The sequence below is a fragment of the Nelumbo lutea genome, chromosome 2 (genome assembly GCF_056320005.1).
Source record: "Nelumbo lutea isolate HS-2025 chromosome 2, American lotus-T2T, whole genome shotgun sequence".
In the NCBI taxonomy this organism is placed as follows: domain Eukaryota; kingdom Viridiplantae; phylum Streptophyta; class Magnoliopsida; order Proteales; family Nelumbonaceae; genus Nelumbo; species Nelumbo lutea.
The window spans coordinates 17,418,243-17,436,862 of NC_142685.1; the positions used below are offsets into that span (position 1 = coordinate 17,418,243).

Here is an 18,620-nt window from a genome sequence, read left to right on the forward strand (position 1 = left end):
TGGTCTACCCTAAGCTCTTCTAACCCCTTGAATGTGTAACAAATAACTTCTTCCAATTGGCACATTTAGCGGTCTTCTATGCATGTGTCCAAACCAATTTAGTCTATTCTCTCTCATTTATCACCTATTAGAGTTATTCCTAAGTTCCCACTGATGATTTCATTCCTAATCATCTTTTTTTAATTTTTCCATTCATCCATCTTAGCATTCACATTTTTGCCACACTAATTTTTTTGGACAAAACACTTTGCTCCATACAACATAACTGGCATTACTATTTTATAGAATTTTACTTTTAATCTAAGTGATATTTGCCTATCACATAAAAGTCCAAATTCACCTCTCCACTTTGCCCATCCTACTCTAATTCTTTGAGTGACATCCTATTTAATCTCTCCCTTATTATAAATTATTGAACCAAAGTATCGGAAATAGTTACATCAAGTTATCTTAGTCTCCAATCCCAAATTTATCTTGATTTACACTCCTATTATTACTAAATTTAGATGTCATATACTCTATTTTAGTCATACTTATTTTAAAACCCCTTGTTTCTAAGGCATTTGTCCATAAGCTTAATTTTTCATTTAATCCTCTATTAATCTCACCAAAATTCATTAAGCTTGGTTTGGAAACAAAACAAATATGTACACAATACAAGGTTTTGCACACTACATATTTGTATTTGTACTCCTTTCAAACTGAACCTTAGTAACAAAAATTATATTGGTTTCCTAGGGATTAAAGTATGCATGCATATTATAGTTCTATTTTTTTAATGTCTTCCAAGTTTTTCCAGGTAGTTCACATTTCACATAAACCATTAAATTATCTACTTCTCAAGCGTATACACCTTATTCATAATCATTTAAGACTTATATTTAGCGCTATAGATGTAATATTTGGAATTTATTTTGAGTTTTTCAAGTGCATCCATGTATATCTTAAATTTTCCATAATATCCATGCATGTCCTGATTTGTCTCCGATTGCATTTCTGATACCTTGAACTTTTGTTAAAACAAAACAATTTGTCGTAGCACCTACATACATGTTGAAAACAAATGCTAATGTAATTCCTTTGTCCAAATCTGTGCCTCTTCTGTATTTTCTGTTCTTTTATTCCCCTCCATTCTAAATTAGCTCAGAAACTAGTAATTACCATTAGAAATCAAACTATGAAGTTTGGAGGTTACTTGGTTCTCAGACCAAAACCGAGAGGAAATAGAGGATCATAAGACTGATCTCCCTTATTCAGCGGCAACTGATCCACCATTCTGGGCCATGACATGGGGAGAAGACCCTCAAAATCATAATCGCCAAAGATAACATCGGCCACTCCTCTTCCTTCACTACCTGGTAACCAGGCAGCAACCAAAGCCTCCATTCTCTCCAACAGCCATGGCTCAAGAACTAGGGGCCTTCCAGATATCAGAATCACTAATGTGGGAACTCTATCAGCAACTAAGTTTACCATGTCAATACCATTAAAGGGGATGGTGAGCTCTGAATTGTCACCCATGCTCTCCACATATGTTGCTTCTCCTACAATAACAATGGCAAAGGAGAAACCTTGACCCACAAATGTGGCTGGTGATGGACATTCCTCATAGATCACTTCTGTTTCATCTCCTACTGCTTCTTTAATGCCATCCAAGATGGTTGTTCCTATGACAGGATTTAATGTGTCATGATAAAATCCATTCAATAAAGGATTAAGGGTTACCCAAATAACATAGGCATTTCAAATTTGCAATTAAAATTTGTTTGAAAATATTCTGTTCCAATTTCTGGAATCTTCAACAATGATGTTAAGACCCGGATACTAGCAAAAATAAGTATTAAAACATACTATGAGAAACATCAATAAAAAACATTCTAGAAACTCCAGAATTGGCTCCTAAATTACTAGGATAAACTAAAGTTCCAATAGTATCCAAGTCTATGGTTAAAAACAGCTACGATTTATATAAAGGGACTAACCAAGATCTGACTCTCAAAGCTTTAGATCAATTTCAAATGGATTCCCACATCCATCTGATCATTAACTAAACCATGGTTTACGGAAATCTTTTTCAGATAGAAATATACCATTGAACTGAGGAACAAATAATATCCCCCTCATGCAAGTCAGCTTAGACTACCACATGAAACCTCTACCAATAGTGATTTTATTTACTTTTAATAAATAACTAACAGAACATTGATAAAGCTCATAGAACATACCAGTTGTAATTCTGCCACTACTCCCTTGCCAGGTGATTGTCCATCCCCCACACTGTAATCCAAGATCATCAGCATGTCTTCCTGCAACAAGAACCCTTTGTGCTTTTCTATCAAAAGGAAGAAGTGGCTTTGCTGGATCCTTTCCATTCTTTAACAGAACAAGTGACTTGCGTACTGCTTCCTGTGCTAATTTTCTATGCATCTGAAGATGGATAAGAAATGGAACTAGATATTAGTTCGTAAAACTACAAGTTAGACTACTAAAAATCACAAGTGATCGGGCAGAATGAAAAGCAGCAACTTCCTAAAAATGTCATATAAAGATATTATTGCAAAAAAACCAAATATTTCCATGCATATCTTGATTATTTGGGCAAAACTAGAATCAACTATATACAAGCTTGAAGCTTCTTTTAGCAATAATAACGCAAATAAAGTAGGCATTTCCAAAAATGCCAATGGAAACTACATTTCTTGGGAAATGTGATACTAACAGACGCATTATAAGAACTTGAAAATCATCCAGAAGTCGGCACACTCAAGTCAGCTACAGAAAAGGTTCCAATGCACGAAGAGTTGGATATGGTCCTGGCTATCCAGGATATCTCAAAGGATGGACTGTATACGGACCTAACCTTGAGCATTTTTTGTATGCAAGTGGCTGCTCTCAGACCATCCACATTCTTATGCTTGTCAGACTGAGACTTTCCCATCACACTAAGCAATGGTTCCTCATAAGGCTTTATTTGTTTGCAGTGCATATTCAAACCAGATGCAAAATTTGCACCTACTTTTAGATTTGCATGCATCTGTCTGTAACTGACTTTATACCCCTAGCTAATGCAAAATTTGTAGTCATTAATAATAAAAGTTTTCCATCCCAAAAACTGATACAACATTTACTCCCTCCCAAGCAAATAAATCAAAGTAAAACCTGAAACAAAAATAAACCTGAATTTGCACTCAGCCCATTTGTGCCCCCATACATTTGTACCAGTGTAAATTGAAATTTGCATAGCAAAGAAGAGGAACAAAGTACGGAAAGAAAAGGTACATGAAAAAAAATCAAAATCAAGTTTTCCTGACTGGGGGAAAGGATCAGATGGTTAGGTGGTTATCTAAGGATACCAGATACAGAAAACATGGTCGGCAATTTTGTGAAAACACAAGGTTCAAGATCCATGTAGTAAAATCTGGAAAGCATACCTTGCAACCTGAATTTGCACTCAGCCCATTTGTGCCCCGATACATTTGTACCAGTGCAAATTGAAATTTGCATAGAAAACAAGAGGAACAAAGTAAGGAAAGAAAAGGTACATAAAAAATAAAAAAAAATCATAAATCCAGTTTTCCTGATTGGGGGAAAGGATCAGATGGTTAGGTGGTTATCTAAGGATACCAGATACAGAAACATGGTTGGAAATTTTGTGAAAACACAAGGTTCAAGATCCAGGTAGTAAAATCTGGATAGCATACCTTGCAACCCACCGTATCTAGCAAAGATCTATCAGTAAATGGATGTTCAAATAGTCCAGCAACAAATTTTACTCTTAGGATTCGCTCCACTGCATCATCAATCCTACTCATAGGTATCTCCCCTGATTCCACGAGGTATACCAGAGCATCCATGAATTCATTGTATCTGAAAGGCACCATCACCTGAAAGTTTCTCAGCCATGAAAATGAGAATAATTGCTTCTAGGAATCTTTATTTATTATTTTTTTTTTAGATTCAGCGTTTGGATTTCAGTCACCACCATGTCCACTCCTGCATTTATTGAAGCTGAAATGCAGTAATGATAGTTTGATCCGTGAGGTTGAGAGAGTCGGTCAATTCCTTCCCAGTCAGATATCACAAAACCCTGCAGCAGATATTATGGTCCTTAAAGTTTCTTGTAGATTGACTGAAAAGTGGTAAAGTACTAGCACTACCAGAAGCAAAGTAGTAAAGCTTGGAGAATCTAAGAAAGAAAATGATACAAGAAGCTTGATGGTTTGTCGTAGGATTTTAGAAACTAAACAGTTCCTTGTCATTCTTGATAGATAAAACTAATAGTGAGGGCTAGCAAGTTGGAAAATTACCAATGTAGAACATATTGTTTACCTAATTCAACTGATTTACTTCTTGGGGTCAAGCCAGGTCATTTTCAGAGCATAAGGAAAAAAATCAAACTTTGGTTGAAGGAAGCAGTCAAGTTATTCTTCTTTTACCTTGAAACCAAGCTTCTCCTTCAAAATACATGTTAAGAGAAAATAGTCACCATGCAATTTTCTCCCATTCCAACTAGAATAGGATGCCATGATGGTAGAAACTCCCCGAGACAGGCACTCTAGGTAAGGTTCCATATGGTTCCTCTCCAGTTCATCAAATGACAAAATGGTATTCCCCTCATTTATCCCTCTGTCAGTACCACCATCTCCAATAAAATGCTTGGCACATGCTATAACATTTTTTCTGCAATAAAAAAATGGTCCAGACGAATTATTTCACTTGGATAAATACTTGACAATGACAAACATAGATATGGAGTACTGAGCACACAGCATTAAGCTTAACAAAACTGAAAGAGTAGCATTTTATACAGTATATCATTACTTCATATAATCAGTAAACCCCATCTAACCCTTAGGGTTTGGTGCACGAGGCATATTAAATATTCTAGTCATTTTGTACACTCTCTAGGGCCATATCTTCTGTAATAGAATAAGTTCCCCAATCCTTTTTAGATTCTTCAAGTTGCAGCACATGAATAATACTATATTACCCAGATATGGCAAGAATGGTTCTGGAAAAAAGTGTCAGGTCACAAAATTTACACTATAATTGAAGTGTTAGGGTTGTTTATCCTTAATTGGGTTTTGTGACAGGTTTAGGTTGAGGCCAATCCATGGAAAACCCAACCAGTTAGCACTGCAGCATTGAAACATTTGCACATCTAGCCTTGGATGAGTATAGGTGTATATAGATGTACTATTCCTAGGGCAGGTTGAGTCAGGTTACATATCCCATTTTATTTAGTTGGGTTGGATTCAAGGCCACGTTTGGATTGATCGAAGCCTCTGCCGAGCATTGGTTTTTTTTTATCAATATCAATGAATTTTATTAAGGATTGAGAAATTACATAGAAAATGAGCTAAAGAATCTTAACTCCCTAATGTACACCCAAACCATAAGAAACTTACAAAACAGCCCAAAAGATGGAGTTTATGTTCACCCCCTTGCCTAGCTAAACCATCTGCCAATGAATTTGCACTTCTCTTTTCCCATGTACAACGAACTTCAATGTCCTTAGTCATCCACTTGAATTTCCACTTTTCGTTGCTGTAATTCCAGAGCTTAGTTGTCCTCTTTAAGCCAATTCACCACAATTTCAGAATCACCTTCTATGATCAATTTTTTAATATGCATGTCCTTGACCCTTTGTACCCATTCAAGAGCTCCTAGTATCTCAGCCCTCAAAGAATCTCCCACCCCAATTGGACCAGAATACATAGCTAACAGATTCCCTTTTTCATCTCTTATCACACCCCCTATTCCAGAGGGCCCTAGATTACCCATATTGCTGCCATCAAAATTCAGTTTGGTAAAGCCGTGAGGTGGAGGTGTCCAGCAAGAACTTGAAGCCTTCTTAATTGAAGCTGGATCTGCAATCTCCTTCCAATTTCTTAGCATCTCATCAACCGAGAAATCTGTAAAAAATTCCAAGCTTCTCTTGCCGAGCATTGGTGATCTAAGTCTTTATCTTCTTTTCCCTTTTTTTTTTTCTTTTTACTCCACTTCTATATCGCATGATTTTTTCTTTAATGAAAAATACAAACAAGAAAGATATCTAGTTATGGCTTCTTGTTTTTTACCTTCCAGCAACATAAGGGTAGCCCTTTGGGTGTCCTTCAGGAGGAAGCCCCGGCAAGCCGACAACTACCAAAGTCATCTTCCTAACAACTTCAGTGTCTTCACTGAAACTCTCATAGCATCTTCCCCATCTTGGGTCTTTGCAGACCTGTCTCAACCAATGAAATCTGATGTTGGACAAAAACAAATTAACAAAAGTAACAATATGATTAAAAATAAACTTAAATGCTTGTACCAAATAACAATTATTTTTATTTTTATTTAATATGATGAATATATAACATTATAAATGTTCTCAAATTCTTTTGACAAAGTTCTATACATTTTCATTTTTGGTGTTCTATCTTTTTTTAAATATTTATATTCAATTATGACATCATGGGTTTCTTAGAAAAGTTGGATCATTGGCCCACCATCTAGATAAGAAAATAGCTTTGCTTTTGGATTAGTTTTAAATTAGGGAAAATTATAGTCAGAACCGGATATACATTTAAAAATAAGCTACAAGTTAGTCCAAAAATCAACAAAACTCTAACAAACCGGCTCTACATTTTAAACTATAATCGGAGGCTTATGTGGCTATTGCCAACATGGGACTCTTAATCCATGTTGGACACAACAAAAAGCTTATTGCCCTTTAATGCTGGGTGATTGGGAAAATAAGAAAGTGGTTTTTAGTTTCTCCTGCTCTCTCTCTCTCTCTCTCTCTCTCCCTCTCCCACTCTCTCACTCTCACAGTCGTCTCTCTCTACTCAATGATTGTGTGATTTGAAAATAAATAAAAAATGGTTTTCGGTTTCTATATTTACATTATCTCTATCAATTTCTCTCATTCTCTCTACCTATCATTCTCCCTCAATCTCTCTCAATCTATCGTTCTCCCTTAGTTTCTCTCACACTCCTCTTGCTCTTTTTTTTATTTTCTTACACGCTTATATAGTATTAATCAAACCATATAAAAGAACATGAGACTAACTTGGTATAATTCAAAAATCATTACACCAATTTGATAAAAGTTCACAAGAAACTCTTGGCTATGAAATTTACACCAACTTGATAGAAAATTATAACTTGATTGTACAAGTGGTTGGTCCCTTTAGTTCTTTTATACGGTCTGATTAATATTATAAAAGTTTGTAAGAAAAAAAAAAGAATGAGAGAGGTAGTGGCAGAAAGACTGAGAGAGAACGATAGAGATTGAGGGAGAAGGAGATATTAAACGAGAGGGAGAGTGAGAAAGAAGAATGAGAGAGATTGAGAGAGAGAGAGATTGGGAGAGAAACTGAGGTTTTGATTTGGCTAATACTAAAGCTAAGAGAATGGGAGATCAAGAGATGACTACGAGAGTGAGAAGAGGGAGGGAGATCAAGAGACAGAGGGAGCAGGAGAGAAACTAAAAACATATTTTCGATATAGGCTTTTATTTTGTGTCCAACATGGATTAAGAGTCCCATGTTGTCAACAGCTACAAAAGCCTCTTATGACATGGCGAGGGTTTTTATAATTTGAAATGTAGAGCCGGTTGTCAAAGTTTTGTTGGTTTCTGGATCAACCTACAACCTAATTTTAATTGTATAATCGGCTTTGACTATAACTTTCCCTTTAAATTATATATTTCATTTACATTATATAAATAATTTTTACGATCACACAGTCACACTTAATTTTTGTTTGTCTATGATATCATTTAACCCAAACCACTAACCCACCACCCAAAAAGAAAAATAGTTTGATTTGTAGGTTAACATTAAATTTTGTATTATATTTCAATCGTTTAAATTTTTTTCTTATGTATAATGCTTATTTTTGTTCAATATAATGAATGCATAATATTAGAGATGTACCAAATATTTTATTTTTTATAAAAATATAGCATTAGATATGTGCCCAAAATTTTCTCTATCTTTTTTTTGTTATTTTTGTGATTCTTTGTACTTTCTATTTTTAAAAATTTTATTATTTGGCTATGACATCATTTCATTTGTAGGTAGATTTTAAAATGGCATTCCATTTTCATCATTAATAAAAATACTTCTTACATTTCATACTTATTTATTTTAACAATTTTATTATTTAATTATGGAATTATTTATTAATCCATTTAACCCCAAATGATCGAATTGCTTGCCCACCATCGGGAAGGAAGGAAATGGTTTTCTTTTCAAATTGCGTTTCAAACTATTTATTTTTATACTATTAAAATTAATATTGTCGATTTAACTACAAGAATTTAATGATTTGAAAAATATATCTTAAATATAAGATTTAGTGAGAGAGAATAGGAAAATGTTTTTATTTCCAATTGGTTTTAAGTTTTACATTCAATTTCCATCATTAATAAAAACATTTCTTATTTATCATGCTTATTATTGTTTAATATGTTTGTTAATAATGTTCCCAATTTTTTTAATTTCTAATTTTTTTACGTTTTATCTTATTTTTTAACTTTATTATTTAATCGTGGTAACATGGATTAACCCATTTGACCCAAAATGGTCTAATTTCTTACCACCACCTAGACGAAAACTCTATCTTTTCTAGGTAGATTTTAAAAGTATAAGGTTTCATGTTATTGGAATTATTAATTTATTAAGTATGGATTTAATTAATAGAACTTAATGATGAGAAGAATAAAAAATAACTTAAATATAAGATTCATTGAACATGAATGCAGGTTAATAAATTTAATATTTGATTTATTGAGAGGGAATTGAATGCATTGAATGACATAAAATTACCTCTTTTCAACTCATTTAATATCAATAAACGATTACCCTATTTTCCCTTACTTTTTATCAATAAATTTAAATATAAAAGGGTAAATTTTGTCCTAAAAATTGCAGAAATGTTCTTGAGACCATTCATGCTTTATATATATATAGTAGGTCTTTTTACATTGGGATTTGTGGTAATATTAATAGAGAACTCATTTACTTGCAGAGTGTTGTGGAACATGTTTCAATTCTGCCTTGAGGATTATAAGACAATACTGATACTGCAATAGTCAGATCACAGGGCAGTTTTCCAGTTAATCTGAAGTTCAACATTCACCTACACTCCAGAACAATCTCTCCTCATTCCCACCTCCCACCCACCCCCCCAAATATAGACAACACGTGTGTGTGTGTGTGGTGTTCAAAACTTCTTCCATCAGGAGTTCACACCTTAATCCTATAACTTTAGATTTGATGAGATTAGTTATGGGAACAGAAAACATTCCAAATGATCTAATGTCTAAAAGGTGTCCAAAAATGGTAGAAATAATTCCACTAAGAGATGTTACCTTCTTTTTTTGGAAACTATAAAGTATGGAAATGCTTTTACCTATCAAAGAGAATAAAAAAAATAGGGGAAATCATTTTTGTGGAGATTTAGAATGGCAGCAGTCCTGGAGAATGCGGTGTGAAAGAAATGCTAGAATTTTGGAAATAAGAGGCAAGAGGTTTTCAACCATCATTAGAAGTATACCAGTAAGTGTGGCACATTGGGTCACTACAAAAGATGAATTCAGTGGTATCTCAATAATCTCCATTTTAAGGGCATGGAAGCAGGAAGTTTATTAAATTCAACCAACATTGCACATTTTACATAAGCAAGTGTCAGCTAGATAATTGAATGTCTCATTCAATAGGATGCCACTCTTGCTGATGCACTGGCAATAAATAGGAGCAGGCAGGGAAGAACTAGAATGAAGATTGCCTAGCCTGGGGCTAATCTAAGTCTAGCATAGCATTGTATCTTTTTTATCAGTAACAAAAACACATTTTATTAATTAAAGAGAAGAAGAAGAGTACAACACATGGGCAGCCTCGGCTACCCCCCTACAACTGAACCAAGGAACAAAACAAACAACTTTGCCTTCTTAACATTACAACTGGGCCCAAAAACACTGTTCTCTGTTACTCCTTAATAAAATCTCTTTTAATCAGGAGATTTCAAATTTTTAATTCAATGCAACTAGGGCAATGAGGAATAATTCTTTTTCACAAGATTATTTCAGAATTTCTGATTCTTTTCAAGGGAAATGAAGTAAAATTCTGCTAAGTATTAGCATTATTTTCAAGGGTTTTCTCTTGTGAAAATCACTATTTACCAGGATTTAGAAAATTCAGCAGCAGAACATTAACCTCCCTTGTATCCATCTCAAAATAGTTGTGCAAGAAGTACAAATATGATTTAGTTTAGCAATAGTGACAACCACTAAAATACTTTTCCTAGCCCCATTGTCACCCCTATAACCATAGCATTTGACAGAGGTAAGCAGACAGGGAAGAAGATAGATTTGGAGAAGATAATACAGAAATTCAAGTTGGTAAGAAATTGGATTTGCTTTTCTTAGGTGGTGAAAATTTTGCTAGAAAAATTTTTAGGGAGATAGAAAGAAGGGGAGTTATTGCTGATAAAATGTATTAAGTTCTCAATGATGTGGTAGTGGGTACATTTGGTTTTGGGGTTTTAAGGTGTACGTGAAGTGGTTTTTGTTTGTAGAGTTGGGTGTAATGTATTGTCCATGAGGGGTTGGGGTATGGATGTCAGTAAGTTAGTTAAGCAATAAGCCTTCTTTGACCCAACTGGCCAACCCTACTGGGTTAGGGTTGGGTCGGCCTTAATTGAGTTCGGTGTCCTATTTTATATGGTCAAGTTGGGTTTGGGTTGGGGCCATTGGGCAAAACTGATATCTAATCTGACCCATTGATATCTCTATTAGGGGGCACAGTTTTTGATGGGTTAATCAAGGAGGCGCATTGAGGTGTTGTAATTAACTCTGCTAGTATCTACCAAAAACAAACAATTAACTATGCTAGTGTAAGTTTGTCTTACAATGCCAGTCCCAAGCTCAACTAGAGGAACGTTGTGTCAGGTTGGCAGCCAGCATAAAACTTTTCCCAAATTCTTATGGTGGCTACAAATTATGGCATACAAAAGAAGTCAATTATAGAAATGACGTAACAATAATATAAGGATCTAAAAAGTGAAAAGTGTAAATGTTAAAAAAATGGAGAAGAATAATTTTAATTAAACTTTTTTCAGGTAATTAGATGAGGAATTAACATAATTAGCACTTATGCACCTCCAGTAGATTTAGAAGACAGTTTTGGAAAATTTTATAAGAATAATCCAAGTGATTCCAAATATAGAAAAAAAACTTTATAGGAAAAGATCAAAATGGGTATGTTGGGAAAATAAGTGCAAGATATGATATGGTAAATGGAGGATTTGAGATTGGAGAAACAAGAGATACAATTTTAGAATTTGCAACAGCTTATGATATAGCAATAATAAACACATGTTGAAAAGAATGATGAACATTTAGTAACATTTAAAAGTGGATAAAGAACAAGTCAAGTAGATTTTTTTCCCTTCCTAGGAGAACAAAACGAATGATGTGTAAGGATTGCAAAGTTATTCTAAAGGAAAGCTTAATCACACAACATAGACTACTGGTGGTAAAGGTGTGCATTAAGAAATTAAAAAGAAATAGGTAAAAAGTAGGTTTCTAAGAATTAAGTGGACAAACCTAAAAAGAGAGAAACTTGCACAATTTAGAGGCAGACTAATAGAAGAATGCAAAAGGAATTTAGATGGAAAGACTGATGATATGTTGCTTAAAATTGCCTAATTGTAAAACAAAAGGGAAATAACAAGGTGCTAAAGAAATTTGGTGGTGGAATGAAGAAATTCAAAATGTAATTAGAGTAAAACAAGCATGTTATAGAGATAAGAAAAAAAAGATACAAACATCGAAAACTTGGAAAAATATAAAAAAACATAAGTGAAGAAAATTTAAGGCATATAATTTTATCATAAATTAGATGCTAAAGAGGTATAAAATGAAATTTATATATTAGCAAAGATGAGTGAAAGAAAAGGTAAAGATTTAAACTAGTTAGGTGCATCAAGGAGGAAGGTTAAAGAGTCTTGGTAAAAATTATTAATTGAACATGTAAAAGGCACTAATGGAGGAGAGATTAGCAACACTAATAGTGTTAAAAATAATATGTACCTTTGTGAAATTAGAATTACTTTAGCGAAGGAAAAACTAAATAAGATGAAAAAGGTACAAGAGAGGTAGGCTTGTCATGGCTAACTAAATTATTTAATAAGATTATGAGAAAAAATAAAGATGTCTAATGTATGGAGAAACAGCACTATGGTGCATATAATCTATACTACTTTAAAAAACACAAATGGCCTCAAGAATATTTCTGGAATTTTCTAAGGACAAAATTTACCCCTCTATATTTAATTGATAAAAAAATGAGGGCAAATAGGGTAATCGGTTCTTGATATTAAATGAGTTGAAAAGAGGTAATTTAAAGATATTCAATGCATTCAATTCTCTCTCATTAAATTCAACATTTAAGTTATTAACTTGCATTCATATTCATTCAATCATATATTCAAGTCATTTTTGTTTTTCTCATCATTAAGTTCTATTAATTAAATTCATACTTAATAAATTAATAATTCCAATAACATAAAAGCTTATACTTTTAAAATCCACCTAGCAAAAATAGTGTTTTCATCTAAGTGGTGGTAAGAAATTAAATCATTTTGGGTCAAATGGGTTAATCCATGTTGCCATGATTAAATAATAAAATAAAAAAAATAGATAAAATGAAAAAAAATCGAAAATGGGAACATTTTTAACATACATATAAAACAATAATAAGTATGATAAATAAGAAATGTTTTTAATAAAGATGGAAATGGAATATAAAATTTAAAACCAATTGGAAATAAAAGTATTTTCCTATTCTCTCTCATTAAATCCTATATTTAAGATATATTTTTCTCATCATTAAATTCTTGTAATGTAAATCCTATATATAAGATATATTTTTCTCATCATTAAATTCTTCTAATTAAATCCACAATATTAATCTTAATAGTATAAAATAAATATTTTGAAAATTAATTTGAAAACAAAACCATTTTCTTCCCTCCTGATGGTGGGCAAGCAATTCAACCATTTGGTGTCAAATGGATTAATAAATAATACTATAATTAAATAATAAAAAAATTAAAATAATTAACTATGAAATGTAAGAAGTACTTTTATTAATGATGAAAATGCAATGCCAAATTCAAAACCTACGTAAAAATGAAATGATGTCATAGTCAAATAATAAAATTTTTAATAATAGAAAATACAAAGAATCACAAAAAATAAAAAAATATATAGAGAGAGAGAAAATTTTGGGCACATATCTAATGTTATATACTTCCAAAAATAAAATATTGTGTACTCTACTATTGTGCATTCATTATATTGAACAAAAATAAGTTTTATGCATAAGAAACAATTTTATCAATGATGGAACTATAATACAAAATTTAGTATCAACCTAGAAATCAAACAATTTTTATTTTTAAATGGTGGGTTAGTGGTTTGAGTCAAATGATACCACGGACAAACAAAAATTAAGTGAGATAAATAAAAAATATTTTATATAATGTAAATGAAATATATAATTTAAAGGGAAAATTATACTCAAAGTCGATTGTACATTTAAAGTTAGGTTGCAGGTTGGTCTAGAAACCAACAAAACTCTGATAACTGGCTCTACATTTCAAATTATAAAAACTCTCGCCATGTCATCGGAGGCTTATGTGGCTATTGCCAACATGGGACTCTTAGTCCATGTTGGACACAACAAAAAACCTATACCAAAAATAGGTTTTCAATTTCTCTTTCACTCCCTTTGTCTCTCGATCTCCCTCCCTTCTCTCTCACTCTCACAATCATTTCCCAATCTCCTGCTCCCACTCTCTTAGCTTCAGTCTATAGCCAAATCAAAACCTCTCCCCCTCTCTCTATTGTTCTCCCTCAATCTTTCTCATTCTTCTCCCTCACTCTCCCTCTTGGTCAATATCTCCTTCTCCCTCAATTCCTATCGTTCTCCAGTTTGTGTAAATTTCATAGCCAAGATTTTCTTATGAATCTTTATCAAATTGGTGTAATAAATTTTGAACCATACCAAGTCGGTCTCATGTTCTTTTATACGATCTAATTAATACCATATAAAAAAATGAGAGAGAGAGAGAGGGAGCATGAAAGAAACTGAGGGAGAATGATAGAAACTAAGGAAGAAGGAGAGATCGATCAAGAAAGAGAATAAGAGAGATTGAGGGAGAAAGATAGGTAGAGAGAGAGAATGAAAGAAATTGATATAGAGAACGTAAATACAGAAACCAAAAACCATTTTTATTTATTTTCAAATCACAGTCATTGAGTAGATAAAGATGACTATGAGTGAGAGAGTGAGGGAGATTGAGAGAGATATTAAAAACCTTTTTTTTATTTTCCAATCACCCAACATTAAAGGCAATTTCAATATAAGCTTTTTGGTGTGTCCAACATTGATTAAGAGTCCCATGTTGGCAATAGTCACATAAGCCTCCAATGACATGGCGAGGGTTTTTATAATTTGAAATGTATAGTCGGTTGTTAAAGTTTTGTTAGTTTATGGACCAACTTGTAGCCTAATTTTAAATGTACAACTAGTTCCGACTATAATTTCCATAATTTAAAACTAATCCAAAAGTAAGCTATTTTCTTATTTAGATGGCGGGTCAATGATCCAACTTTTCAAAGAAACCCATGATATCATAATTGAATAATAAATATTTAAGTTTATTTCTAATCATATTGTTACTTTTGTTAATTTTCAATTTCGATCTTAACTATGATATATCTAAAATTCAAGTAATTAATATGAAAAAAAAAATCACATGCAACGCATGTGCTTAATTACTAGTCAAAATAAAAGGCAATATACATCGTTGTAATAATCATCAAAGGATTAAACTCATGAGCCACATTATGAAGTTTTGGGAAAGTATAATTGAGCAAAGGTTGCAATATGAAACAAGTATATTAGATAACCAATTTGGGATTATGCCAAGGAGATCAACCATGGAAGTAATCTTTATTTTGAGATGATAGATAGAAAAGTTTAGGAGAAGAAGAGAGATTTTTACATGGTGTTTCTTGATAGAGAGCATATAATAGTGACCTTAGAGAGATAATATGGTGGGTTTTGGAAAAGAAAGGAGTTTAAAATAGGTAGGCAGACTTAATCAAAGATATGTATGAGAGGGCAACAACCAATGTTAGAACACCTATGGGAGAAACATCAAATTTTAAAGTTACGATGGGTCTTCACCAAGGCTTGGCACTTAGTTCTTATTTATTTGAACTAATCATAGGTGAATTGACTAAACATATTCAAGAGGAAGCCCCATGGTGCTTGTCGTAGGATTGGAGAGCAAGGGATGACTCAATGTGGCATTGTTTGGGAGGAGAGAAACTCACAGATCTTCTCAAAAAAGCAGAGAAGCTTGAGCTTGGAAGTTATATTGGAGGCCATCCATATTAGGGTGATACATTGGTTGAAAACTTTGGCATTGTTTGCAGAATGCTCAGTCAATGATATGCTAAGAAACTGGAAGGAGATTGCAGAATTAGCTTCAGGTAAGAAGGCATCAAACCCTTGTTGGATTCCTCCACCTCATGGCTTCATTAAACTGAATTTTGATGGCAGCAGTATGGGTAATCCAGGACCATCTGGAATAGGGAGAGCAATAAGAGATGAACAAGGGAATCTGTTAGCTATGTATTCTAGACCAATAGGAGAGGGAGATTCCTTGAGGGTTGAGATACTTACAGCTCTTGAAGGGGTACAAAGAGCCAAGGATATGCATTTTAATAAGATGATCGTAGAAGGAGACTCTGAAGTTGTGGTAAACTGGTTAAAAGAGGATAATTCTAGGATATGGAATTACAGCAATGAAAAGAGAAAATGTAAGTGGCTGACTAAGGATATTGAAATTCAGTATAAATGGGTAAAGAGAAGTGCAAACTCACTGGCAGATGGTCTAGCTAGGCAAGGGGTGAACAGAAACTCTATATTTTGGGTTGTATTGTAATTGTATTTTGGTGTTCAATAGTTGTACTCGGGAGATAAGATTGTTTAGCCCCCTTGCTTTGTAAATTTTCATAATCTTAATTCAATACAATTCACAGTTATTGATCAAAAAAAAAAAAAGAGATGACTCAATGTGACTTTTTTCATTACCTTGTTTGATAATTCATAACAAGGGAGAGATTTAAGAGGATGTCGCTTATAAAATTAAAGCAGGATGGGCAAAATGAAAGGGTGAATCTAGAACCTTATGCAATAGGAAATGCCACTTGGGTTAAAAGGAAATTCCTATATAACAGTTGCAAGACCAACAATACAGCATGGAGCAAAGTGTTGGGCAATCATGAAACAACACGTCTAAAAGATGAGTGGCAAAAACACATATACTGAAATGGGTGAATGGAAAAACTAGAAAGAATAGGAACAAAAATGAAGTCATTTGAAGAAACCTAGGAGTAGTTCCAATAGGAAAAAAAGTGACAAAAAGTAGACTAAGATGGCTTGGTGACGTACATAGGAGACCATCTACAACATCTGTAAGAAAGAATTTGCTGCAAGATGAACCTGTTTCTACATTTCTTGTTCCTTCTAGTTCTATTACTGGTTTTGATTGGGATTTAGGATTTAAAAGGGGTATAAGGGATTCAGAATTTAATAATGTCCTGAATTTTCTACATTTACTTGAGAGGTTTTCTTGGATCCGTCCAAATCTGATTGCTATTTTTGGACTCAACCCCCCCACTGGAAACTTTTCTTGTGCTTCTTTTCAAGGTCTTAACCCAACCATCCGAAAGTGTGGAGCTAGTTTTCCCTGTTAAGGAGGTTGGAATAGGCCTATACTTCCCAGAATAGGAGGTTTTTGTTAGGAAGTGCTCCTGCTGCTTATCCCCAAACCAGTGTCTTCTCTGTAAATCCAATGGAGAGTCTTACTATCACTTATTAATCTCTTTCTCCTTTGTATCTTCCATTTGGGATTGGTTTTTTTCTTTATTTGGGTGTAGATGTGTTGAAGTCATTTTTTTTATTCAAATAATTTGTAATAAGTGGGCTAGCTAATCTACTAGTCAAATCATTAAAATTATAAAAAAGTATCCCGTATGGGAGTTTCCCCTCCTAAGTGGGGAGTTCTCTCTCTTTAAGTGGGAGGGACAGGTGTTCTTCACCTAGGAGGGGGTGGTTACATAACCACCCCAGTCCCTATTTAAGCTCCTTAAGGGGAAGCTAGAAACACATACACAGAGGGACTCTTCGGAGAAAATTTTCACAAGAGATTCTTAAGAAAAGCAAAGATAAGGAGAGAAGAAAAGAGAAGTGCTCAAGGGAAGGCAAGGAAGGAAAAATCTCACTAATACAGGTAGAGAAAAGGAAAGCCCTCTCTGTGAATACTCCATATTTATGTCTTCTGCTATGTATCCTTCTTTCTCTCCCTTTTGTTATTACTTTTGAGGAAGGAAAAAGAGGGAAATAAACCATCTACAACCAGGTGCCTTTTACTTGGTTGATTATGGTCTCTCTTTCAAGACAAAGTTAGGGATTAAACCATCTACAGTCTAATTCTCGAAGACTGATTATGGTTCCCTTCAAATGAAAATGGAGAGTAAGGGGGAATGAACCATCTACAACCAGGTGTCTTTACTTGGTTGATTATGGTCCCTCTTTCAAGACAAAGTTAGGGAGTGAACCATCTACAATCTAAATCTCAAAGGCTGATTATGGTTCCCTTCAAATGAAAATGAAGAGCGGAGGGATGAAAATCGTCTACAATCAAATGTTCAATTTGATTGACTACGGTTCCATTTTTGTATGAAAAATTCCAAGGAGTAAGGCTGTCTACAATCAGAATTTCATCTGATTGACTACAACTTATTATGAAGAAAGGAGTGAGAAGGAAATTTTCTTTGTATTAAAGAAAAGAGAAATGTATTGTTGTATAGTTTCTCAATTGTATTTTCTTTTTCTTTCCTCTCATTCTTGTACACCTGATGTAAAAAAAAAAAAAAAAGCAAATGAAAAGTTCTTTTTAAGTATCCTATTGTTCTATTCATCCATTTCTCCATGTCAGAATCAAAAGGTGTTCTCTACTTTCTTGTGGGGATGTAATTAAGGGGAGCAATCCGTATGATTCCCTGAATGGGCCTTACCCAAAATAATAAAAACTCAATCACTTGATTGGTGAATTATGTCGCATGAGAGTTTATTAAAATTTTCACACCAACAAGGTGCAATTCTCCGCTAAATGTGCAAAGCTTGTTTGCCTCCACTTTTTTCAAATCGCCAAAGAAGGGGGGAAGATTGTTATGGAGATGTGGAAGAGTTGCATTAGTTTGGACCATTTGGGAGGAAAGGAATGCAAGGATTTTTTTCAAAAAAAAAAAAAGGAAAGAAGCAAAGAGGCTATTGTTGAAACCATCACTGTTAGGGTAGTGCAATGGGCAAAATCCTCGGAATTATTTGACGATTTTTCAGCATGTGGCATTATGAGAAAGCGGAGGGAGGTGGCATGTTCAGATAGAAATAAGCTTGTTATTAACCTTGGTTGGTCCCCACCAACCTGTGGATTCACTAAGCTGAACTTTGATGGGAATAGTGCAAGCAACCCAAGTCCCTTAGATA

General features: G+C 33.7%; 1 protein-coding gene across 6 annotated transcripts in view; it reads right to left on the minus strand.

Annotated features, from left to right (window-relative positions):
* Positions 1-880: 880 nt before the first annotated feature.
* The window catches only part of LOC148868899 (uncharacterized), a 29,080-nt gene continuing 11,340 nt past the window's right edge, over positions 881-18,620 (minus strand). For 2 of the 6 annotated variants that reach the window (XM_088972038.1, XM_088972041.1), the window contains exons 4-9: positions 6,081-6,226; positions 4,437-4,680; positions 3,983-4,087; positions 3,702-3,884; positions 2,226-2,427; positions 881-1,667 (exon numbers count right to left, since the gene is read on the minus strand). In XM_088972038.1, the coding sequence (XP_088828164.1) occupies positions 1,192-1,667; positions 2,226-2,427; positions 3,702-3,884; positions 3,983-4,087; positions 4,437-4,680; positions 6,081-6,226 (1,356 nt within the window). In that variant the 3' untranslated portion in view covers positions 881-1,191. Of the gene's footprint in view, positions 1,668-2,225; positions 2,428-3,701; positions 3,885-3,982; positions 4,088-4,436; positions 4,681-6,080; positions 6,246-18,620 lie in introns of all 6 variants that reach the window. The other 4 variants (XM_088972039.1, XM_088972040.1, XM_088972042.1 and 1 more) reach the window with 4 other exon arrangements.